The sequence below is a fragment of the Molothrus ater genome, chromosome 1 (genome assembly GCF_012460135.2).
Source record: "Molothrus ater isolate BHLD 08-10-18 breed brown headed cowbird chromosome 1, BPBGC_Mater_1.1, whole genome shotgun sequence".
Classification (NCBI taxonomy): Eukaryota; Metazoa; Chordata; class Aves; order Passeriformes; family Icteridae; genus Molothrus; species Molothrus ater.
In genome coordinates, this window is record NC_050478.2 from 121,472,443 (window position 1) to 121,496,737 (window position 24,295).

A 24,295-nucleotide genomic window follows, 5' to 3' on the forward strand; every position below is an offset into this window, starting at 1 on the left:
AAGCATCATAGTTTATTTTCCAAATCCACTCAATCTTTAATAAGTTTTTGCCATTTTTTCTCTTAGCCCTGCTCTTTTTGTCTTACTCAGGTATTGAAATTAAGTTTATACCACAGCTTCCACCCTTAGTTTTTAGGTAGGAACAGTGCTACTTCTCCTTGTGCTTTTGTTTACTCTGCAGTAACTGTTACTCCCTTAAATTACATTGCAATATTTGAGACCAGGCAAAATTAAACTAGGAATACAAAACATGGACTGAGAAGTTAACTTTCCTGCCTTATGACATTCCTTGTCCACTTCATCACATAAACCAACAGATTTAGGCAATTTTGGGAGCACCCTTCCAATGGGCAAAGTAATAAGAAGAAAGGGGTAAAAAACCAAACAGTCACTACTGCAATTTAGGCCTGTGAAATAAAATAGATAGTAATAAAACACAGACAGAAGAAACTGATTTTCCAAACTTCCTACCATTAGTTGAGAAATGCCTTTTGGATACCATGTTCAACATCTGTTGAATATAATGGCACAGAGAATCCTGATGGTGACGCATCCTTTCTTTGAGTTCAAAACCAAAAAGGAATTTCGTATCTTGTGGGAGCGAGTTCTGATCATTCTAGATGCACAGACTATTTCACGTTGGAGACCATCAGAGACTTCTTCAGCAGCTTATACACCCTCAAATGATGACAAACCATAACTCAGCATGACTCTTCTCATTGTTTATAAACAATCTGGGAGTTATTATGACTAAATCAGCAGTTCAGCTTAAAATTTGAACCTCAAATACAGGGCTACCTTTCTAAGCAAAAGAAGTACCACAATGTGGAAACCCAGGGCAGTTGAAGTTTTCAAAATATCCCCAGCAGGATATCCTTGAAGTATCCTTGAAAGTATCCTCTTTAAGCCTGTTCAGGAATACCATGCCTTTTTAGTACTTGGTGCTGAGAATTCTGGATGCTTGTAATTCAGAGCAGCACAAAGATATCTTAACACTTCAAGTCTGTGAAACTCTTCAGAGCTATGAAAAAACCCATCACCTTTTATTTTTTACATGCAGCTTCACAACCTATTATCCGAATACTAATTACATTAGCATTTTGCTCACCATATAGTAGAGCCAGGAAAATGATGATTCTGCATATGAACACTTCCTCTAAGATGTCATAAATCAACAGAAACACAGGTTTAAAAATTTTCAACTTTGAAATTTATTTAGAACTCAGGGGTTAAGCGTGGTAAGTTTCCAATTGTCTGATAATAGCATACCCATTTAACTACCATGGAAATTGCACTAATTCTCCCTGCCCCCCTCCCCCTTAGAAATCTGGTTCATTTTAACAGACGGTGGTTTTGCAAATAGTGCACTCTAGGACACTACTGCAATTCCTGAGTGTTCAAAGCTACTGTATAATACATTAAGCTTAAAGAAAACCAACAAAATTATTATTCAGAGCTAAACCAGCTATTTTACCTTACTGCTAAAGTACAGAATCTTCAAATGCAAATGTATTTTAACAAAATCAAGGAAATTGTTCTAGAATGCTTAAAAAGGGGAAGAGAAAAAAAAAAAAAGAAAAAGCCCACTGTTTTAAAAAATGGCATCCTTTTTGCCTTAGTTTAAAACTAAATAATTTTTAGCCTCAAGTCATTAGCCTCAAGACTGTTAAAAATGGCTAGTGAACTTAAGACTCACTCAGACTGATATGTAGTTGTGACTAAAATATCCATGTTGGTATTCCTTGACCTTTTAGGGTATTCATAGCGGCTCTAACAAAAGCAGCATAACAGGGTATCTCTGGTTTATCATTCTAGTGCTCTTGAAAATGAGTTACTAACAGCACTGACCAGAGTGCTTACACATGGAATTTCAGACAATCACCCTACAATGCACTTCAGCTTTACCGTGCAAAGCCAATCTAGTCACAAACATCCCCACATTAAACACATTAAATTGTGCCAAAGTATGTGACGTGAATCAATGTCAGCTAATCTACCAACACACTGACAAACGTCAGCATTGTTTAAGCCCAGAATAAAATTTCATTTGTCAGAACTGACCTCCTCCACGAGCAGACTGCATAGTCTATCTAAGCTACTAGTTTTCACCCAGGAAAATCTCTTCCAAGTTGTATTTATGTTGACAAACAGGTTTAGAGGAGAGTTTCAGCCCTCTAAATTAATTGTGAGTTAAAACATCTAGAAAGAGGTTCCACCATCAGTTGATGGGATTTTTCCATGATAGACCACAATCACTTCTTGATCAAAACAAAGCTGAAGCAGTGGCAGCTGATGGAAATGCTAATTACATTGTTCTTGCATCATTTCTCATGATGCATTAGTTGTATTCTCATTTACAGATGATTTTAGCAGAAGGGTTCTTCAGGCTGCAGCTGAACAAAAAGCAAGTTTTTGTCTTAAGTTGTTTGTTTTCTTTATGGAAACTTGTTTTGAACAAAGAACTGATACTACAGGCAACTGCCAGCAGGATCTACCAAGAGATAACATATTCCACTCTAGTATTATGTCAGTGGCTTGCCAATCCTTTTCCCCTAAAACATTTTTAAAAACACTGGAAATACCTATGAAATTTATAAAACAGCTCCTAAAACATCTGCTTAATGTCCTTTCCTTCAAATATAAAAGACCTCCACATTTCAGAGTCTTTTGCTATGGGTACAAGGGAGAGGTTGAGGAAGAGGTAAAAGGTAGGACAACTTCTATCTTTTCAGTTGTTATGTTACAAAATTTAAATGACTACTAAATTACTCTACTACTCTAAAGATTAAATACAGACTTTACATGAACAATCAGAACAATGGAAATAAACCATAACTGAAGCCATATAAAATCCTTATCAGGTCAAGTGACACTATATTAAGATAAAACATATATGTTATATAGAAGATAATATACACAGATTTTAAGAGTTATTTTGCCCCTTAAAAGTCACTGTCAGTAGGATCACGGTCTTACTGTACAGACAAGTAACTGGGATATTTGAAATTACTAATGGGGTAAATTGAGGTTATAGAAGCAAAATGTTATCAAGTACACCTTTGCACATGTCTAAACTATGACTTAAATTAAAAGCCTTAAGCATTCTCCTACATACTCCACTTTCAACCTAAATGGAATATCACTGACAGTATACAAAGAGGGCACTTCTAATCTAGTTAGTGTAACTATGCTAGAGGACAGCTATCTTACAAAGGAGATTAAGTTCAGATGTTTAGAAACTTTAAAAATAAGAGAAAGCTAGAAACCCTTAACAGCTACTCAAATGTAACTATAATTATCTTTTAGAGAGTATTAGACTAAACTCCAGTATTTGCTACAGCCATTGTATTAAAAGAAAGGTCTACCACACCTAAAGGATAAGGCATAGCCATCTACTAATTGGCATATTTGTTTATTTGTCTCAGTTTGTGAAAAGGTCCTTATTTGTGTAAGCAGCAAAACAAACTCCAACTGAATGATTGCTATATGCAAAAGAACTGAAGGCAATTGCCTCTGCAGTGAACTTTACAGTTCTCAACAGCACACACGCAACATGCTATCTGAAAAAAGTTACTAACTGAACTACATGTATTAAATACTGAAAAAAGTTTTACATTTTTTATTATAATTTATTTTATTTAACAATCTAAGAAGTTTGCAGCCATCAGAAGTTCCAGTGCAATTTCAGGTGCAATTGGGAATTCAGGAATCTCCGTAGAGCTGTTAGTATAGCGGACCTTGTAGGTGAAATACATGCATACTTTGGATAGGACATGGGATGGGATCTCTCTAAAATTGACCTCATTTGTTTCATTTTCTGCAAACTGACCTGTAGAAAGAAAAAAACAACACACAAGAACACCAAACCAGAAGTCAAAATCTCAATTCACTGCAAAATGAAACAACTTACCATATTAATACAATGCATTCTAAATAGATCTGCCTAAGTCTCATCTTCCCAGGTATTAGATTCTCCATTGTAAAGCAGGATGTGCCACATTCAGAGCCCTCAAGAATATTAAGACACCCAGCATTATGAAATGTTTATTTAGGCTGCAGCCTATCAACATTATTCTGAACAACTACACCAGAAATTTAGATGTACTCCAATACAGCGGATAAGTACTTAGCTGTGTGCTAAGCTCTAAGAGGCATCAATCCAAATTTCTGGCTGTCTTATCAAAGGGGAAAAAAAATAGGTTTCTAGATGTTTCATATCTGCACACATATATGTGTATATCAGTAGTCCCTTCTATGACCCAGAAGCTTTGAATTCCTCAGTTTCAGGTAGATTTGACAAGAGAGTTGAGACCTCAAAGACACGTTAACTTGATAAACAGTGAAAACAGATAGCAGGGACAGGGAAATTCTAGTTGCACTGGAGGGAAGTTTACATGCAGTGCAAGTTTATCCCTATTAGATACAAAAGAATATATTCAGAATTCAAATCTCAAAACACAAGTACATTTGAAATTTGCTTTCTATAGTGCCTATAACAATGAAACCTGGATGATACAAAAGTTAGGATCCTGTGGTTAATCCCACAGGATTTCTATTATTTTTGTCTCTCTTCCTCTCACATCCTTGGACTTTCAACTCATTAAACTGAAAGGCAATAAAAAAATACTAACATTAACTCCATGTTTATGGGAGACTAGCAATGTTTAGTTCCCACTATTTCTGTGGGCATCTCCTTCTAGCTACAAAGCAGAGCTATTTACTAATGTCTACACAGATTTCTGTAGAAATATCTGCATGCACTGAAGCCAATATGGCTTGAATTTTAGTACAGGAACAATTGGAAGCAAAAGATGAAATGTTAGCATATTGGCCAAGCTACAGCACTGAAACAAAAGACTTACACATCAGTGAAACTATGACCTACTGAACTAGACAGCAACAGTACTTTTCCTTGTGACCCATTTGTCTTGTTAGTACTTATATAAAATATTCTGGACTGCTGAGTCCTATAGAGAGTCAGTTTCTAGCCCTCTAAGTAGGCAACTTTGTCTTTTATTCCTTCACACTGAATGAATTCAGAGCAAGTCTTGTAACTATTCTTCCTCTTAGATGTCTGGGAGGCTGACATGGACACAAACATTTATTACATATTTTCAAATGCAACAATTAATTGACACCAAGAATTTTAATTGCTCAGTTTGCCCAAGTATTACTAAGTAATTAAAAAATATATTAAACCAATAGATCTCTCCAGTCTCACCAGAATCTAAATGAGAACATAAGAAAGACCATATTCAGCTCCAAGCTCCATGTAGCCTACTGCCCCACCACCAAAGTGGCCAAAGGAAAACACACAGGATGAAAGTATAGAAGAGAGAAGGCACTTGTGTTAACTTCTCCCTCTTCTCTCCCCCACCCTTTTGGTCTTCAAAAATTAGTTCAGACACTTCTTAAACCAGATATAGTCTCATATATTCAGCACCACGTGAGGTCCTTCCTTCCTGTAAGTTTATCTACCCTCACCTCAAGCCAACTTTCATCATTAAGCTCAGGAACTCCTTGCCATAGGATGCTGTTAACATGGGGCCTTAACCCCAGCAGGCAGCAAAGCACCACACAGCCTCTTGCTCATTTACCCCTGCTGTGGGTGGACAAGGGAAGAGGAAAGGAACAGTAAAAGCAAGAAAACTTGTAGGCTGAGAGAAGAGAAAGGAAATAAAACAAGTGATGCAATGGTAATCACCACCTCCCATGGGCAGACTGATGACCAGACAGTTCTCTAGCAAAAGATTGCTCACTTCTCTTTTTTACACCTCTCCCTTTTTTACTTTGGAGCAGGACATATGGAATGTAATATCTCCTTCAGTAGTTTGTTCAGGTCATGTTGGTCGTGTTCCCTCCCAGCCTCTTGCACACCCTCCTGTCTGGTTACTGAGTGGGGAAAGAGTGAGAAACAGAGGAGGCTTGAACAGTGTGTATCTTTCAGTAATAGCTAAAACAGGTGTGTTATTGGCTCTGTTTTAGTCACAAATATAAAGCACAGAACCATGTGACCTGCTATGAAGAAAATTAACTCCACATAGAATACCAGAAGTTCTGCCATGGATGTGGAAATAAAGAACTACCAACTCTCATTCATTTTGAACTTGGCAGCTCCATGTTTCATATAATACCCTCAAGTTCTCATACCATGGGAAACTAGTAGCAATGTAGGACAGAGTAAGACCCCTAACCGTCCAAATAGCAGAGTCCAATTTTAAGTCTGGTACCACAATACCCCAACAGAAATGGGCTGTTCTGCGGGAAACTAGGCAGGATGTGGAAAAGTTAACATTTTTTCTAACTTTCACCTACTGCATGATAAAAATTCAAACTGTCCAAAAGTGAAAACAAAGAAGGTAAAGGTACTAAGACTTCTGTACCTACCTGGTCCACTCAACATAGCTTTTATTGTTCCTGATGTTAATGCATGCTCTCTTTTTACAATGAACTCATGGCCATCAGAGGATATTAACTTCACATACATAGCATCTGGGCCCTCACACCCACCGTATGTCTTCTCTTCTCCATCTGTAATGGAAAAAAAGACAATGGTTTCAGAACACAATATACTGATTCACATTACTAAAAATGCAAGTTGCAGTTTTTTTCTATGACTATGTTTGCAGATTGAAGAGCCCAATACAACCAGAAATGAGAAAGAAGCATTTTGCATATTTGAAGATTATTTTTCTGAAGTAACCAGCAATCTGTTTTAAAGTAATTTTGCAAAACTTGGAATTTTTTAATTAACATCCCTCCATCATCAAATTCTGACATGATTTTAAAAATCTACATAGGAATTAAATTTTCCTTTAGACATTCTCAAGTCAATTGAACATGCTACTGCTTCCTTCCCTTAAATCTACAGTCATGTTTATCATACTAATACTTGCTAAAAATTAACCAAACACATATCTGATACTGAAAAATACAGACAGCAAGGAAAAAATGCCTTCTGAAGCACTGGTAAGAACAAAAGCAGTCAATATTCCTGCACTGAAGAAATGACATGAAGAAAGACTCATTCTCCCTGACTGCCTAACCAGACCCAGAACCATGTAGCATCAGTGCATACCTGTGCTGTGGCCTTTGGCAGAAAGCATGAAAAGTGCCAAAGCACTAAACCTAGGGAGATTTTAAAAATTCTCCCCACAGCAGTTGGACTGTGCTTCCTGTTTCCCTTCTGTTTTGCTGAATACCTGCTCTCTACTTTGTTTCTTCTGAAGGCTTTATCCCCCTTCCCTTTTTGCGCCTTCTTTTATTGTATCCTGACAGTGTTACTTTTAAAAGCTGAATTACTGTTGCCTGTGTAGCAAATAAAACATTCCCCCAGTCAAGCTGCTTTGTGAACTTGAAGTTAAAATTGTATTATGTAGCTATTACAAATTTTAATAAAGTTCTACCAGTGCCAAACATGCTATAATACAGTCAGAGAAAGTATAGACATCCAATCCTGTTTCATTAACCAGTCATTTGTTGAGGCAGAAACAACAGTTTCAGAAATGTAGTCATATCACACACAATGTGATATGACTACATTAATTTATCAGAAATCAGTCTGTATTATGATCTCTGAGCCAGAATTCAACAGGCTGACTTTAGTTAACAAAAAAAGAATTATTTAAAAATAAGTACACAGTGAAATTTTCTTGGCCACTATATAAACATTTAGTGCTATAAAAGCCTAGAGGCATTCCTATTTTAGTATGTACATTTTCAGGACTATGCATATTAGGCAAGTGAAATTTTTTGTTAGAATAGATGCACTCTGAACAAATCTTCCAGTAAACAGTCACTTGAGAAAATTCTTGTACAAAACATCTATAGGAAGTTTGAGGCTACAAGAAGTGACAAGATCAACATTTAAAGCCTTATAATCCACCTCTCTACTGAGAAAATGCTTCAAATAATACAAAAACAAGAAACACTCTTGAAGTTGTGAACTTACCCATTCTCTTCTTATAAAAAATGTTTCTTTTCAACTGCAGATTTTGCAATAGGAGCGTCTGAAAAAACACAAGTGGCGATATTTTGAGTCAGCAGCACAATTTTTAAATTCCCCTTTACTTTTTAGTCTTTATGTTACCATAAACACTCTTCCAAAGAGAACATGATGACAGACAACATGCGGTGTTGATGAGCAGTATGTTTTGAAAACAGGAAACCTAAGAAGTTCACCCATGGGAAATGCAAACCCTGCACCTTAGCACCTCCAGTACTATGTGGAGGCCGACCTGCTGGAAAGCAGCTTTGCACAAATAGCCCTGAGGGTGCTGGTGGACAAGTTGGACATGAGCCAGCAGCATGCCCTTGCAGCAAAGATGGCCAACAGCACCATGGACTTAATTTAAAAGCATTCCCAGAAGGCTGAGGCAGGTGATCCTGCCCCTCCACTTGGCACTGCTGGGACACATCTGGAGTGCTGGGTTCAGTAGGACAGACTGAAGTGAGTCCTGCAAAGGGTCACAGAGATGACTGAGGGATTGAAGCACTTGTCATACAAGGACAGGCTGAGAGAACTGGGGTTGTTTAGGCCAGAGGAGAGAAGGCTCAGGGATCAGTCTAATCAGTATGCACTAAATACCTGGCCTTCAACCTGTCCTTCACAGAAGATTGACAGTTCCCAATATCACCACCAATATCACCCAGATAATCTACTTCAGACATATATTGTAGGTATAGTTAACCAGGAGCTCCCATAGCTGGTATACTGATATCCAGCTTGCTGCATGTGTTTTTCTCTATGGAAAGGAAATTAAAGAGTTAGAGAAATTGAAGTACTTATTTGCAAAACAAATCTGGTATGTTCAGATACAACTTCTATTTCTTTACCCCAAGCTTCATCTCTTCTGTCTAAAAGAAAACTTTGGAAGAGAAATTCTACCCACCCACCTGCTGTCCTAAAATTCCTTTCATAACAACAGCCACTCTGCAAACATTAACCCAGTACAAATCAATGACACTGCTGTGTGTCCACAGATCTAGGAAAATAGCACAAGTGATTCCAGATGGTCTCCCAGCTGATATGCAGGGTTGAGGGCAGTAAAGAAATCAGAATAGAGACCACATCCCACATTTGCTCCCTCCCCTGTTTCTGGTAAACATTTATTAAAAAAATGTAAGCAAGCTGAGGAAGCTGCACAATTTGGAAGAAGTACTACAGACACCTCTTTGCTATTGTTGAACGCTTCACTTCTGCCCAGTACTTTGATGCTGGTTTATTCCATCTGTCTTTTTACAAATATGAAGTAGTGCAAATGTCTCCTCAGGCTTTCATAAGAAAGCACTTTGTTATGCTCACCTAATGAAACTACACACACATAACCAATAGTTTTTAGTTGTCTGAAGAGAAATGAGCAAAAATAATCCTCCACTTACACTGCTGCTTTCTTTGAAAGTTATCCTGACTTTACAGAACTATCTCTAAAAAATATTTTCTTTACCACTGATATAAGCAACATTTAAACCTGTACTCTTGCAGGGGAAAAGTTCCTGAATATAAGGCACACTTAAGAATGTTCTTTGAGAGTTAATTTGCGTATGCTATAATAGAAATTCCCTAACATGGTGTGTTAAATGCCTTCATCACTTTCCCTAATTCTAGGAACTCATCTAAGGAAATTATATTTGGGTGCTGGGACAGTTAGGGCCCAAAATTGATGGGATCTTGCACCCTATTTCAACAGTTTTTTGGAAATGGAAATCAGTCATCTTATTGGAGAGTATCTGTTGCTCACGAACTGAAGAAATACCTCACATTACTACTTCTACTTTGCAAAAGACGGTCACTTGTACTACCTCTTTTTCTAGCCACAAAACCATTTCCTACATTGCAAAGGAGTAGTGAAACCATCTATGATTTATAAATAATAATACTTGGAAAAAAAAAAAGGAAAACACGGAAGTGAAACCACTCTTTGGAAGTGTCGGTGATGATAAAATATGCCTTGGTTTACAATACAAATAATTCCACTAAACACAGGAGTAAAGGCTAGTTAATGGGAATGCAGATATATTAGCACCTTGCAAGGTAAAAGCCTAAGTTGAGGAAAGTAATACATTGAAAGATTGAAAATGGAGAACTGAAAAAGTTTACACAAAAAAAAGTAGATGTTGCAAAAATACACAAAGAGCATTTCAATAAATCAAATGTGCTATCATATGATTAGAGAGGAAAAAACGCAGTAATTAACAAAGAAGAAAATTATCAGGCTCAGTGGTCTGAATTCAGTGGTACTAAACAGTAAAGCAGGATAAAAATGCAGTAAGCCTTCATAGTTTTAGGGCATGCTGAACTAATCTAGTTTTTAGAAAATTAATCAATCATTTTCTTCGTGAAAAAGGAAACTCAAACAAGATGCAATCTTCATATATCATCTGGGGTTAAATAAATGTGATGAGAGGTAATCTTAAAATGAGAAAGAATCTTTCTACAAGACTACAAGAGTACAGTATGGTGTTGCAAACATAGGAAAGAACTACTAGTTCCTCCAAAGAAATATGCTGATTTTTTTAAAACAATGCTGCCAGAAAAGAATAGGTAGATTTGGATGAGACAGAAGTGGAAAGCATTGCAACAAAAGTGGGACAAAATGTAACACAGACAAGTGACCAGTCCTGAAAAACAGTGTACTAGAAGCCACATGAAAATAAGTCATATGAAATCAAGACTCCTGCATGAAGGGACCAATACAGTCTTCTTTGATATAGTCAGGGCATGTTTTTTGGGACTATAGTCTTTCTGTAGTAAACTATAAACTGATGGAGGTCTGCGGGAGCAAAAGAAAAATAAAAGGGTGACACACAATGAGGCAAATGCACATTGAGGATTCCTTTTCCATAAAGATAGGGAATATGAGCAATGTTGCGCATGAGCAACAGCTCGTCTGGAATACCACACGTAATTCTGAATTCCTTTTTTCAAGAAAAAGAAGTTTGAATTAGAAGAACTACAGAGGGAACCTACTGATATGACTAAAAAGACTGTTTATAAAAGAAAAATTAATCCTCCTTATTCAGCTTAGCAAAACTGGGATGAAGATGAATATAAAAATTCATTAAAAGGATAAACATCGGTGGAAAAATGCCAACACAATATCTCAGTTCAAGTTCAACTAATGAAAATAAGCAAAAATAAGAGTACAATTTATAGCACTATTCCAGAATCCAAGTTTGGTTCTGGATACGGAAAACTCCAAACATTCGACTGCCAAAAGTAAAAGATGAAGAAAAGCCAACCTGCTTTTAAGAAAAAGACATATTTCCAATATATGATGCATCTGACATGTTAGCAAGGGACACACTGAGTTTCACTCAATTTCCATTCTGATGCAATGATGTGTCATTTAAAAAAAAAAACCAAAAAAAAACCACCATTAGCAGTATAGATTTATTCCTGATAAAATAGCCAACAGCAGAGAGCCCAGAAAAATCAGAGAGCCAATGCAACAAATGAGGAGAAAAGAAAAACAAGAAACTCAGGAACTCTGAAAAACCTAAAAAAATCAGTAATGGTTCCTCTTCTGGATCAAGAAGTGCTCAGTCTGTCAGGATATTGTAGGAAGATCAGAACACTTTCAAAGGCAGAAAAAAGTGCACACAGAAAATAAACCAAAAGAATATAGAAATACCTCCCACAAATTCTCACTTCTGCATACAGGGAGTACAAAAAGAACATGGAAGGAAATTTTCTTTACCTTTTTTTAAATTGACAATGGCATGGCCTTAAGTTTTAAATAATAGGTCAATGAAAGTCAAGCAACCTTGTATGTTGTCTTCCAAGAAATTATTTTCTCTCAGTGTATTTCCAGTGTACTGTTTATTACAAAACATATCACTATATTTTTCTTCTGTATAATGAAAACAGCATAAATGACAAGACAATAGGAATAAAGAGACAGATTTCTGAACATGCTTGGTAACTACCTACATTTTAATTACTTTTCCACATTTTATAGTTGCCCTGTTTGACTTCAACAAGACTACACCAATGCAGCAGTCAGGATAAGAACAATACAAGTTTTGTAGTGTTGTTTGTGTACTTTTTATATATATTGACTTGACTTTTTCAGACTCCTGCAAAGAACCACTAATTTATGTTGAAGTACATTCACAATTCCAATTGCCCTTCAAGAAGCTTATGTGGCATTACCACAATGTAGCTCAGCTCCCTGACTTAAATGTCAAAAAAACACATATATTAGATATTACTGTTCTCCTGCTTTGCCTCCTTAAAAAAAAAAAGGCAAAAACCTGCATTTATTAAGAGAAAGTTTACATAAAATGGATATGCCACTTTTTAATCAGAAGGAGCATACAATACAACTAAACCCAGTGTATTTGGCACAGAAACTTTCCAACCAGTCTAAAAATGACTTCCTGCTGCAGAAAACATAGAATTGTCTGGATATTAGAGAATTGAAAATTGCCACAAGCTGCCAGAATATTTACACCTACAAGGTAAAATAGTGTGAAATATCACAAAGCTCTAAACCACGGCAATTAAGCCACACAAGGCAAGTGCTCTTATTTCCCTACTTCAACATCTTCTTACACCTCTAAGAAGAAATCGGAAGTTTAGGCTGTTTAGTCTAATCTTCTTCCTGCTTCTCTTGACCATCAAATGCAAGAACAAAACTGAAAGTGGGATGTTCACAACCATCCCAGCTCACTCCCAAAGCTGCATGCTGATCTCCCAAGTTTGCCAGAACTTCCAGAATATCATTTCTTTGTATGCCTTGTATGCCATTGGGTGGAATAGACTTGAAGGACATAGGCTGAACACGCTGGAACATAGCTGTGCACACTGGACCACTGCACAGCTTCCAGACCTTCATTGCTCTGTTCTCATTTGCACAAGAACACTGAATCTATGCAAACATTTCAAGCATTCAGATTCTTTGATCCCACAGGAAAATCCTTTAAAAACTCAGCTTCTGGTTTAAGGAAATTCAAATAGCTTCCAACTCATTAGCTGCATGACAGATACACGACTTTTGTACACTTCATCTGCTGACATTTGTATCCTACACTATCCATTTCTGGAAAACATGGCAAATTGGCCTTCACCAACTCCTATGTTTGTTTAAAAGCCAAATGTGACAATTTTTTGTGTCATTTATATATCAGTAAGAGTTTATCAATTACCAAAGGCTGCTGCATGTTACAACTGCAGCCTCCTACTGTTCAATCCTAAATTCTACCCTATCCTATATAATAACTTGTTTAAAAACACTGCTCTTCAGTTTAGCATTCACTGCTCAGCATACATCAAAAAATGATTCAGATAATAATAATTAAAGGATTGAAGCATATTTAGAATAAACATGAGGAGAAACTGGGAGAGCAGGATTTCCAAATCAGCTGATTCACTACTCCAATACTCTCAGACTCTAAAATTCAAATTTCCTGGGACACACAGGAATGTGAGAGGAAGGCATACTGCACCTGAATGCTAGTTGAGATAAACAGGAGATGAGGTAGGACTGCATGTACAGAGTACAAAAGATCTTAAGATTTCCTGTTTAAAGAAACTTTCCTTTTCAGTAATTCCCCAGAAAGCTTCAAGCAAAAAAACCCTCAAAAACATGGGCAAGGGAGTGTCACTATTTTCTTCCAAAGAAACTTCCAAGCTGTACTGTACAGCTCTTGCCACTGGGGGAAAAGAGGAAAAATTTTACAGGGCATGGATTTCTGCCCTCTTGTTATAGGCATTCACCAAAAACTGCTGTTATGCAAACTACCCCACAATAGAGCTGACTAAATCCTGAGCCTTTCTAGGTGCTGAGAGACTTTATCAAAATACATTGAAGTTCCTTAAAATAATCTGACAAACCCCACACCTTCATGGCATAACTTGAGGATTTCTTGTAACATACATGAGAATTATTAAAACACCTGAGGCTGAGAATCCTTGAGTGTGACACTAATTTGTCTCTCTACGACAATATTAAAACAAATAACAATACTAAAATTCTTCACATTAAGACTATGTGAAACTATCTAAATCTATTCATTACCCATTCTGGTATAGGGAAAAAAAAGGAGAAAATCTCAAATGACTTTTCTCTGACACAACAAGGAAAAAATAAATGCTGTAGTGCTAAAAGTGTCTAAAAATTATCCCAATGCTCCAAGTGAAAACATTAGCAAAAACTTTACTGACGTAAACATTTTACTGATATAACTTAAGCTCATTAAAAGGCTGATCTCAAGGCATAAGGTGTGTGCCACCTGTGCAAAGATGAGGCCAATGTACTACAGGAAAACTAATAAGCACTTATTGCCGTTCAAAGTAACTCTTCAGTTAATTGAACATGATCCCTCCCCCAACAATTATTTTGGCCCTTATTATAGCAAAAGGAGAAAAGTGGGAGCGTGTAGGGGATTACTCAGAAATAAGTGCACGAAGCGGTTCTTACCCTAAAGATCTCTGACGTGCCTGTTTATCTATGTTTTTCTGGTTTGCTTCCAAAAACCATCGAAGCCAAGTAAACAAACGGCCTGTGACTATCTAGGTCTCCTCAGAACGCAAAGCTTAACCTACCAAACGCATTTAGAAATATTTAATAAAAGTTAACAGGTGGAAGACCAAATTGGCAGTCAAAGCGAACTGCCAGCAGCACTAGCACCTTTTCAAACACAAATGTGAAGCCCTCAATAACTTACCGATGCTCAGGTTACCTTGTACTAAAGCAGAACCTCCCTCTGAGGAACACATAGCACTCAAAAGCTCATTTCTGTCGCTACAAGTAGGGGTATCACCCTTTTCTTTGCTTACATTCGCCGACCATACAGCCGAATCACTTTAACCAGCACGTCTCACCTTGGCAAAACAACCCCTGGAGGCGCATCCTAAATTCTTTCGGCCTGAACTTTTCCCCTCTCCCTACGGCCTGGCGTAGAGAAAGGGCGAACGTCACTTATGGCAGGAATTTGGGAGCGATGCTCAAACCCAGCACTGCTCCAGAGCCCCTTTTCCGGCGGCGCCGGGATTCCAAACAGAGCATTCTGGGGGAGGAACGCGCCTTTCGCCACCGCCTCGGTGGGAGAACCCCGGCCTGACACCGCGCCCTGCGCACCCCGACGGCCCCGGCGCCGCTCCGGCCCCTCCGCCCGGCCCCCGTTCTCGCCCCCCCCACCCCCCCTCCGCCGGGCGCGGGGCGAGGCCCGCTGCCCGCCGCGGGGCCGCCTGCCAGGGCTACCCGCTCCCCGCCCGACGGGGCGCCCCGCCCCCGCGGTGTTCCTGGCGGCCCCGGCGGGGTCTCACTCCCGCGGCCGCCCCTCACCCGTGGGCGCCGCTCCCTCCGCCCCGCTCGCAGGGCCGCGGTGTCGGCCCAGCTGCCTCCGAGCGCTTCCGCCCGGGTCACGGGCCACTTCCGGTCTCCCGCGCCCAGCCCGTGCGGCGCCCGTGCTCCCGGCATGCTGTGCGCGCCGAGCGGTGCATGCTGGGGCGCGTAGTTCTCGGGGGGCATCTGCAGGCCCGCCATGTCAGGGTTCGGGGGTGTCGGCCGACAGTAGCTGAAGATGAGCGAACGCGTGCCCGGCTGGCCAGGAAGGCCAGTGGCGTCTTGGCTTGTGTGCAGAATGGTGTGGCCAGCAGGAACAGGGCAGTGATGTACTCAACGCTGATGAGGCCGCACCTCGAGTTCTGTGTTCGGTTCTGGGCCTCTCAATGCACAGCATCGAGGTGCTGGACGCTGTCCAGAGCAGGGTAACGAAGCTGGATGAAGGTTCTGGCACACGAGCCTTATGAGGAGCACCTGAGGGAGCTGGGGTAATTTAGCCTGGAGAAGAGAAGACTCAGTGAAAACCTTATGGCTATCTACAACTCTCTGAAAGGAGTTTCATAGGTGGGGTCACAAAGTAATGGCCTCAAGCTGTGTCAGGGGAGGTTTAGGTTGGGCATCAGGAGGAATTTCTTCACAGAAAGAATGTTAGATATTGGAATGGACTGCCCAGAGAGGTTGGTGGAGTCACCATCTCTGGGGGGTGTTTAAGGGATGATTTGGTGTGGCGGTTAATGCCATGGTCTAATTGACGTGGTGGTGTCGGCCACGGGTTGGACTCGATGCCCTCAGAGGTGTTTTCCGGCGCAACTGATTCTGGCATTCTGCGGCTGAGCGGGAGATGCTGACGGGGGCGCCGCGGAGCCTCCTACTGCCGGAACCAAAGCGCGGCGCGGCGGCGGCGCGCCGGGGGCTGTCGGAGTGGCACCGCCCGCCGTGTCCCCGGTGCGGCCGCGGCCCCGCCATGCTCCCGCTGCTGCTGCTCCGGGCCGTCCCCGCCGCCGCCTGCCGCCGAGCCTCCGCCTCCGCATGGCTGCGGGGCGCCGCGCACCCCGCCTGCCGCCACCGGGGCGCCGTGGCCGCTGCCGCTGCGAGGCCCCAGCAGGTTCTGTGTGGGGACTATGTGGGGACTATGTGGGGACTGTGGGAGCGGAGGGAGCGTTCCCGCCCCCCGGGGAAGGGACTGGGATTGGCAGTTTTGCCCTTAGGGGATTTTGAGGAGGAAAGCGAGGTGCTCCTCGGGGCGTACGCTCAGGTGAAACCCCACCTGCAGTGCTTTGTCCAGCTCTGGAGCCCCCATCGACCTGCGGGGGCGAGTCAGGAGGAGGCCGCCAAAATGACTGGAGGAGGCAGGTAGCACCTCTCCAGCGGTGAATGATTGGGGTAATTGAGTTTGTTCAGCCTGGGGAAGAGCCGGCTTTGGGATGACCTAATTGTGGCCTTCCAGTATCTGAAGGGAGCCTACAAGAAAGACCTGTAGGGAAAAGGGTCTTTTTACAAGAGCATGAAGTGCCAGGACAAGGGGGAACGGATTAAAACTGAGAGTAAGTTTAGCTAATCTAAAGGAAGCTATTTAGCTAATCTAAGATATTAGGAAAAAAAATCCTTTTCTGTGAGGGTGGTGAGGCACTGGAGTAGGTTGCCTGCAGAAGCTGTGGATGCCCCAACCCTCAAGGTGCTTAAGGACGGCCTGGATGGAGCTTGGAGCAAACTGGCGTAGTGGAAGGTGTCCCTACCCCCAACAGGGCTGTTGGAATGGATGATCTTTGAGACCCAGTTCAACCCAGGCCTTTCTATTATTTTATGATCAGAGATGTGATGAGCACAGATGCCATGAACATCTCTCTGCAAAGCTATGTGTAAATCGATTGCTGCCTCAATTATCAGTAATGGAGTTGCAAATATTTCATGCTAATTTGGGATATTTACATGGTAAGTTACTAAAACAGTCAGGCAGCGTATTAATTGGAGTTTTTGGGCATGCTTTGGAGTGTAACCTAACTTTAATCCTTAGTTTGAAATCGTTAGGCTGAAATGCTGGGTTCAGGGCAAGGAGAAGCTTTGTCTGAGTGTATACATGTACATATATGTGTGTATATGCATGGATAGGTAGATATAAGGTGTAATACTGATGTTCCTTAGCCCTGTACTGGTTTCATCTTTCAGGCTGCATCTTTTCAAGGAGTGGCTGTTCGAAGCCTCAGCACATCCTCCCCTCATGATCACCCTGAACATGGAAGATTAGTTTATAAAGGAAATTTGGCAAAGACAGTGTTAGGTATGTGATTCAAAGTGGTTTATATTGCCTTTTTTGTTGTTGTAGTTTTAACAGTATTTAGTAACTTTAAAATGAAACACTAAAAGTGAGTGTTCTCCTTTTAAAGTTTGCCAGAATCTGGATCATATGTACAAAAAAGGGCAGTGGTGGTGCTTGGTTTCTGCTTCTCTGCTTGGGTGTGCAGAGAGCTCTGTTCATCTCTGTAACCCCTTAGCCTGCTTTGGCTTCTCTTGAGGCCCTTGGGGTTGGCTTATCCAGCCCAGTAAGCAACAAAGATGAGCTATAACTGCTCTTTATATTCTGTGTGCTTGGAAGTGTTCCTGAAACTCTTCCCAGGCAGGCAGGTATTATGATGAAGAGCTCCATCTCTAATGAGACTTTGCAAATCTTTCTTTGGCCAGTGAATGTTACAAAGACCTAGTGAAAGGGAAAGCCATTGGATGTTTTCTGATACACATCTTTGAAATGTGCCCTAACATACTTATTTGTCACAGCATCTTGGGCTCCTGGTTTTCAGGGTGATTTAAGGACTGTGGGTGGTCCACAGCCCTGGCTACTGTCTTTCAAGCCACATGGAAAATGGGTGGGGAGTACTTGTTAATATTTAGTAACCCAGGGTTTATGCATAGCAGCCAAGCTGGCTTCTTTGTAATACACACTGAATGTCAACATTAGTTGTTGATGAGGGGAGAAATTCCCTGTCTGCCATCTCTTCAATGAGCACCATTACATGTGTCCATGAATGGAGTTAAGTCTCATTAGAAATCAGTTCTTCTGCCTGTGAAGGCAGAAAAAAACTTCATATGTGAGTGTAACAGCTAATAGCTGGCTGCATCACAGAAATAGAGCCACCTTTGATAAACCCAGCATGAAGGTGCAAACAAATCACAACAGTGGCAATAAGGCAGATTGGGCTTTCAATGGTTTCTCCATAAGCTTAAAAAAATAGGGAAAGGGGTTTTCAGTAACTTCATCAGTTCAAGTAACAGCATTGTTATGTGGTAGAAAAATACAGGTAATTGTAGAGAAAATGTTGCTCATAAGTTTTAACCTTTATTTTCTTTGATTTCTTTTATATAGGTGTGAAGTTTTTCTCTTACTCCACCAGCATATTCAACCTGTTCATGATGCCCTACATCATGCTCAAAAGTGGTATTGGAGTGGAAAGTTTGCTTGTCCAAGGTGCCTTTTATGGGTTGATTGGGATTTTTACGTTTGTAACTCCGGTTACTTTGCATCTCCTTACGAAAGGTTATGTGATCCGGCTCTATTATAAAGATGAAGTGGACACCTATACAGCCATTACCTACAATGCCATCTTGGCAGAAAAGGCAACTGTTTTCCATCAGAAAGATGTAAAGATTCCAGACATCTCCAAGATGTTTACAACATTTTACGCTAAAACGAAGTCAATGCTTGTTAATCCTACGCTTTTCCCAAATCCTCAGGATTATAACCATCTCATGGGCTATGACAAATCCTCAATTTTTAAATTTGAGGATTTAGAGGCGGTAAAGGAAGCTGATGAAAGGAAATAATTTGAAGATAATGTCAGTATCATTGTTCATAATGCAGTACTATATATGTGAAAGAATGTAAAAATCTATTGCACTTGCTTAAGTATCAGGTAGCTGGAGTTTTCCATATGCATTTTGGAGTGTATAAAGAGAGACACTTATTAAAAAAATATTGCAAACAATGTGAGGATTTCTTTAGAGTTAATGACATAAAATACAGTAAAAAAGGAGATGCCTAGCCCTGTCTTTTGCTTGTTTATTCTTGGTTTGATGGTTGGTTTTAGCTCTCCAGAGAACTGCAAAATGCCTGAGCTGTGTGGCAGTCCCACCATCTCTGTGTCAGAAGACACTAATTTCCTATTAAGTATGTAGTTAAGATGTTAAGCTTTAAATATTAATTGTACTTAATCTGAAAATACCAGGCTTTTTGTTGCTGCTGGTGATGGTATAAAGGGAGTGATCGAGGCTTTCCCTTCCCTTTGTGAGACAATGGGTAGCCAGGAGGAGTCTCTGGAAAGCAGCCAGGTATTCTTGTGAATTCCTGCTACAACTCCCTCCCAGAGGAGAGAAGGACATGGGAGAATGGCTGTGTATATATAATAGAGCAGTAAGTTCTAGCCACTCAAGGGTACTCTCAGGTAAGCTAAAGTCCCACTCCAAGCAACCCTGTCCCCAAAGGTGGAGAGCAAGAAGCTTCTCTTCTTGGGCATGGGAAAGCACCGTGACATAAGATTGGCTCTGTGAGCATCCCCCTGACAAGAGGTGCTGTATTTGAATCAACAAAGAAAATTCTAGCAGCTAGTGGTTAAAATGCATTCTGTCAGCATTTATGTAAGGTGGGGAAGCAATTGTGCCTTTGAAGAACACATCTCTTGATTTTCAGGTGAAGAAAGCCACCTTTTACTCAACTTAAAAAGGGGAATCTGGTCTTAGACTGGTTCTCCCTTGAGTGTGTAGAAGTTGGATTTAAATTTTTTAGCTGAAGGCACATAAACTGACAGATACTTGTTTTCAAAGAATGAAGGGCCTTAATATTTTGAGACATAAAAATTACTGAATTGAAAAAAGCCCAAAATTAGAATTCTTCTGTGTTAACAGTGCCCTTTGTAATAAGAAAATCTGATACTTGCTACTAGTCATCCTGATCCTGCAAATAAAAAAATTATAGCTAACTTTCAAGCTGTTTCCTAAGTTGTAGTTGAAAAACTGTATTTAAAAGTCTAAATGTCTTCCAATACTATTATTTCAATTTCCTTTTGTAGGATGACACCACACATGATAATTAACAAGGGTTTTGAACGTTGCTTTTCTGACTGTCCTCAATGTACTTTGCTTAGTAATTGAAAAGCAAATTGTCCCATCCCAATATTTTTGAGGCAGTTTTTTTGGGTTGGCACAACTATAATTTTACAAGGGTGATAATGTCTTGTTAAGCCAGTATCATTTCATGGGTAGCAATAATATATAAATAAAATTTTCATAAAATTATACTGAACATGTAAGGTTCAAGTTATTTTGAACAAGCAATTCTGATCACCTGGTACTATTTGTCCTCATTGAAATGATGTTTTACACTTAGTTAAAAGTAGTCTTTGTCTGATGCATTCACTCACTTCTTTTGGTGCTTGCATTGAAAGATGAGATTGGCTTGATCTTCCAATGACAAATATGGGGAGAACAGGAAATAGAGTTTGCTGGAGAAGGTAAAGGAAAGCCCCAGAATTATATTGATGTACTCCATAAGCAATATCAAAATCCTCATCTTTTCCTTCTGACTGCAAAAAGTTTTCATTTCTAATTTTGAGATTTGGCCAATTCAGAATTAAGCAGCAAGAGTAAGATATCTCCATGCTAGTGACTAAATTTCTATCTATGGAAGATAAATGTTATTCTGCTCATGTTCTGATAGTGAAAAGCTAGTGAAGCTAGTAGGTGGCTTTCTGACACACAGATGATTAAAAATAATATTAAAGAATCCAGAATTCTACCAGAAGATAGGTGATCATTCTGGCTGGGATATAGTCTCAGAAAAAATACTTCCAATGTGCAACTTGGAAATAATAGAGGAGTACTTTTATATTAGGAAAAAGAAGACCAGACTTACTGAAGATACTCAATATTCTACTTGCTTTTGCTTTGTTTGCTGCTACACTTAGATTGGAATTGTAGGACCATTTAGGTTGGAAAGGACCTCCAAGATCATTAATTCCAACCATTAAGTCAGCACTGCCAAGTCCACCACTAAACCATGTCCTTAAGTACCACATTTATGTATCTTTTAGATACCTTCTGGTGTTGGTGACTCAACCACTTCCCCAGGGAGCCATGCCAGTGCTTGACAGCCCTTTCAGTGAAGAAATCTTTCCTAATATCCTGGCTAAACATCCCCTGGTGCAACTTGAGGCTGTTTCCTCTTGTCCTATGGCTTGTTACTTGGGAGAAGAGACAGATCCCGACCTTGGTACAACCTGCTTTCAGGTTGTAGAGACTGATAAGATCACTCCTGAGCCTCCTTTTCTCCAGACTGAGCAACTCCAGTTCCCCCAGCTGTTTGTTCCTCATAAGACTTGTGCTCCAGACCCTTCACCAGCTTCACTGCCCTTCTCTGGACACACTCAACACCTCAATGTCCTTTGTGTTGTGAGGGGCCCAAAAATGAACACAGAACATGAGTATACTTCCACATATGTGACTGGTTTATATTGTTGAGAGCAGTTATTCACATTAGAATCAAAATAAAGCAAGGGAATTGTAATCCAAGATGTATTTCTTCTCCGCTCTGGGTTCTGAGCAGTCTGTCTTAAGATATTTTTTAGTGCATTGTCTCCATTTCCAGGTGGGAAGCTCTGAAATGCTTTGTGTCTTTCTACGGTAGAAAATGTGCATAAATCAGAGCAGGCCCCTTTGCTACTAACAAATCATGCAAGGGAATCAACTGTGGTGTAGGTGTTTCAATAAACAAATTACTACCAGGTAATTCCCAAAGTCTGTTAGCTCCATGTCTGTTTAACAACCCTATGAATTATGTGAATGACTATTTTTTCTAGTGCATTTTTTTTCAGTTTCATACCCTTGGTGAAAACCAGTACTAAGTGCAGAAGTATTACTGCCTGCTAACTTACATTATTACTTACTTATTACTGCTAATTTTCATCCCTGAAAGCTGTTGATATTTCTTTGGGTGTAAGTAACTTGTACATGATATGGAATGTCCCAGGGTGACGTTATGATGCTTGTATCCCCAGTCATCTGTTTTGTTTATGCTGGATATGATGTTCTGTGCCTTCAAGACTGGCTCTGAAGAGCGAATGTTTTGTTTTGTTATCAGCCTGCTCCCCCACAGCTGGTGGGACACAGAGTCGGGGCAGTACATAGCACTGCTTTTGCTTTTTGCTTTGCTCTTGCTCTTGCTTCTGCTTTGCTCCTGCTTTGCTCTTGCTATTGCTTCTGCTCATTAGTTAGTTTAGCTAACTAGTCTGATTTTTTCCCTGGACTGGTTTTTCTTTCTCTTTCTTGGAACCACTTGAACCTGCTCCAGACTGGGACCTGGGAAACACTGAGAGTTTGTACCCTGTGGCCTGCAGCAGCTATCCCCAGCACCAGAGGGGTTGATAACAGAGCAACCACCCCCAAGACAGACTTTCTGAATTTGTTATCTTTTTCAGAGTAGTGAAAGAGTGTTGTCTGGTATTGCTCATTTTGTGTGCCAGCGGGTGCTGGGCCTGTTAAATAAACAGGTTCTTTCCACTTCTCTCTGAAGAATCCTTCCTGAACCAATTGGGGGAAGGGGCTGTGTGGATTTGCTTTCTGGAGGGGCCCCCTTTGGAGGTTTTCTCCCACATTTGCCCTAAACCAGGACATGGAAGAAACTATTTATGAGATCTAAATATGCTTGTACATGTGGAGGTTCTGAAGGAAATACTGATGTAGGAGCCCAGTTTTCTGAAATAAATGATTTTCAAACTGTTTATTTGAAAGGCAATGCCTACCGTGAAGGCTGACAGCTCCAGCAGCCTTTTCAGGACCAACCAATCAGTTGTGCATAGCAGCTGGACACATCTTACCTTGGGCCCAGTTTCACTCAATCTGGTGTGAAGAGCAGGAATGTATCTATGTGTATCAGCAATAGTGTGGCCAGCAGGACCAGGGCAGTGATTGCCCCCTTTTACTCGGCACTGGTGTGGCCACACCTCATGTACTGTGTCCAGTTTTGAGGCCCCTAATTCAGGGAGGGCATTAAGGTGCTGGAGTGAGTCTAGAGAAGAGCAATGAAGATGGTGAAGGGTCTAGAGGGTAAGTCCTCACTGAGAGGAGCAGCTGAAAGAGCTGCAATTGTTTAGCCTGGAGAAAAGGAGGCTCAGGGGACCTTTTATTAGAGGAGGTTGTAGCCAGATGGGGGTCACTGATCTCCCAGGCAACCAGCAACAGGATGAGAGGAAATGTCCTCAAGCTGTGCCAGGGGAGGTTCAGGTTGGACATCAGGTGAAATTTCTTCGTAGAAACGGTGATAAGACTTTGGAAAAGGCTGCTATAGGTTTGACCTATGGCCAAACAGCACTGTGCCAACTACAAGAGGGGATTGAGTGCTACATCCAGTCTTGCCTTGAACACCTCCATCTGTGAGGTTAGTTTTGGCATATTTTGGTCCTTTCCACTGCACCTCACTTCATCTCAGACAATTTTCTTGTAGTCACTAAATTTCACAATTTTCTTTCTTTTTTTTTCTTCTGTTCCATTTCCTTTTGGGAAGGGAAATGAAATCTTGCAAAACAGAAAAGAAAGACTTGCAAACACTCTGGAAAGGAGATAGGATCAAATGAAATGCAATCGAAGCAAAAACAAAAAAATCAGAAAATTGGGACATTTTGTGACTACAAGCAAATGGACTGGGATTAATGAGGTGCAGTGCAAAGGACCAAAACATGCCAAAACTAACTCCACAGATGCTGCAAAAGCAAGGAAAAAATCAAGGAGGAAGACAGAACTTTGAGGGGAAGATATGAGAGACATGGCATGGATACTGAAAAAAAAAATTTCGCCAAAGTGAAAGCCATCAAAAGGCATGGGATGCCATGAAGTGCAGGGGCTTGGACCAAAGCTTGCCAAAATTGATCCCCATTGAAATTGCAAGATTTCTTTGCCTAAAGGAGTTGTTCAAGGAAACACCCTCTGTATGTTGGACTCTGTGATTTCACTGGTCTTTAATTTTG

At 40.4% G+C, this 24,295-nt stretch overlaps 2 protein-coding genes across 4 annotated transcripts; one reads left to right on the plus strand and one right to left on the minus strand.

Moving 5' to 3' along the window:
- Positions 1 to 1,187: 1,187 nt before the first annotated feature.
- ELOC (elongin C) lies at positions 1,188 to 15,377 on the minus strand. Of its 2 annotated transcripts, none has more exons than XM_036404780.1 (4): positions 15,291 to 15,377; positions 7,952 to 8,009; positions 6,388 to 6,531; positions 1,188 to 3,829 (listed from the first exon to the last, which is right to left on the minus strand). In XM_036404780.1, the coding sequence occupies exons 2-4, from the start codon at positions 7,953 to 7,955 to the stop codon at positions 3,639 to 3,641; spliced, it is 339 nt and encodes a 112-aa protein (XP_036260673.1). In that variant the 5' UTR covers positions 7,956 to 8,009; positions 15,291 to 15,377; the 3' UTR covers positions 1,188 to 3,638. The 2 variants fall into 2 exon arrangements, with proteins under 2 accessions (XP_036260673.1, XP_036260682.1); XM_036404789.2 differs by lacking the exon at positions 15,291 to 15,377 and adding an exon at positions 14,828 to 15,023.
- An 824-nt stretch (positions 15,378 to 16,201) lies between these two features.
- Positions 16,202 to 20,575, plus strand: TMEM70 (transmembrane protein 70). Of its 2 annotated transcripts, none has more exons than XM_036407000.2 (3): positions 16,202 to 16,395; positions 17,457 to 17,568; positions 18,649 to 20,575. In XM_036407000.2, the coding sequence occupies exons 1-3, from the start codon at positions 16,255 to 16,257 to the stop codon at positions 19,104 to 19,106; spliced, it is 711 nt and encodes a 236-aa protein (XP_036262893.1). In that variant the 5' UTR covers positions 16,202 to 16,254; the 3' UTR covers positions 19,107 to 20,575. The 2 variants fall into 2 exon arrangements, with proteins under 2 accessions (XP_036262893.1, XP_036262894.1); XM_036407001.2 differs by lacking the exon at positions 16,202 to 16,395 and adding an exon at positions 16,410 to 17,222.
- Positions 20,576 to 24,295: the final 3,720 nt, after the last annotated feature.

Excerpts from the sequence above, each read along its gene's own strand:
- TMEM70 (XM_036407000.2), top strand. The coding sequence starts at position 16,255 with ATGCTCCCGCTGCTGCTGCTCCGGGCCGTCCCCGCCGCCGCCTGCCGC. Across the intron at positions 16,396-17,456 it reads CCGCTGCGAGGCCCCAGCAG|GCTGCATCTTTTCAAGGAGT; the intron begins GTTCTGTGTGGG and ends TTCATCTTTCAG. Across the intron at positions 17,569-18,648 it reads TTTGGCAAAGACAGTGTTAG|GTGTGAAGTTTTTCTCTTAC; the intron begins GTATGTGATTCA and ends TCTTTTATATAG.
- ELOC (XM_036404780.1), bottom strand. Across the intron at positions 3,830-6,387 it reads AGCTATGTTGAGTGGACCAG|GTCAGTTTGCAGAAAATGAA; the intron begins GTAGGTACAGAA and ends TTCTTTCTACAG.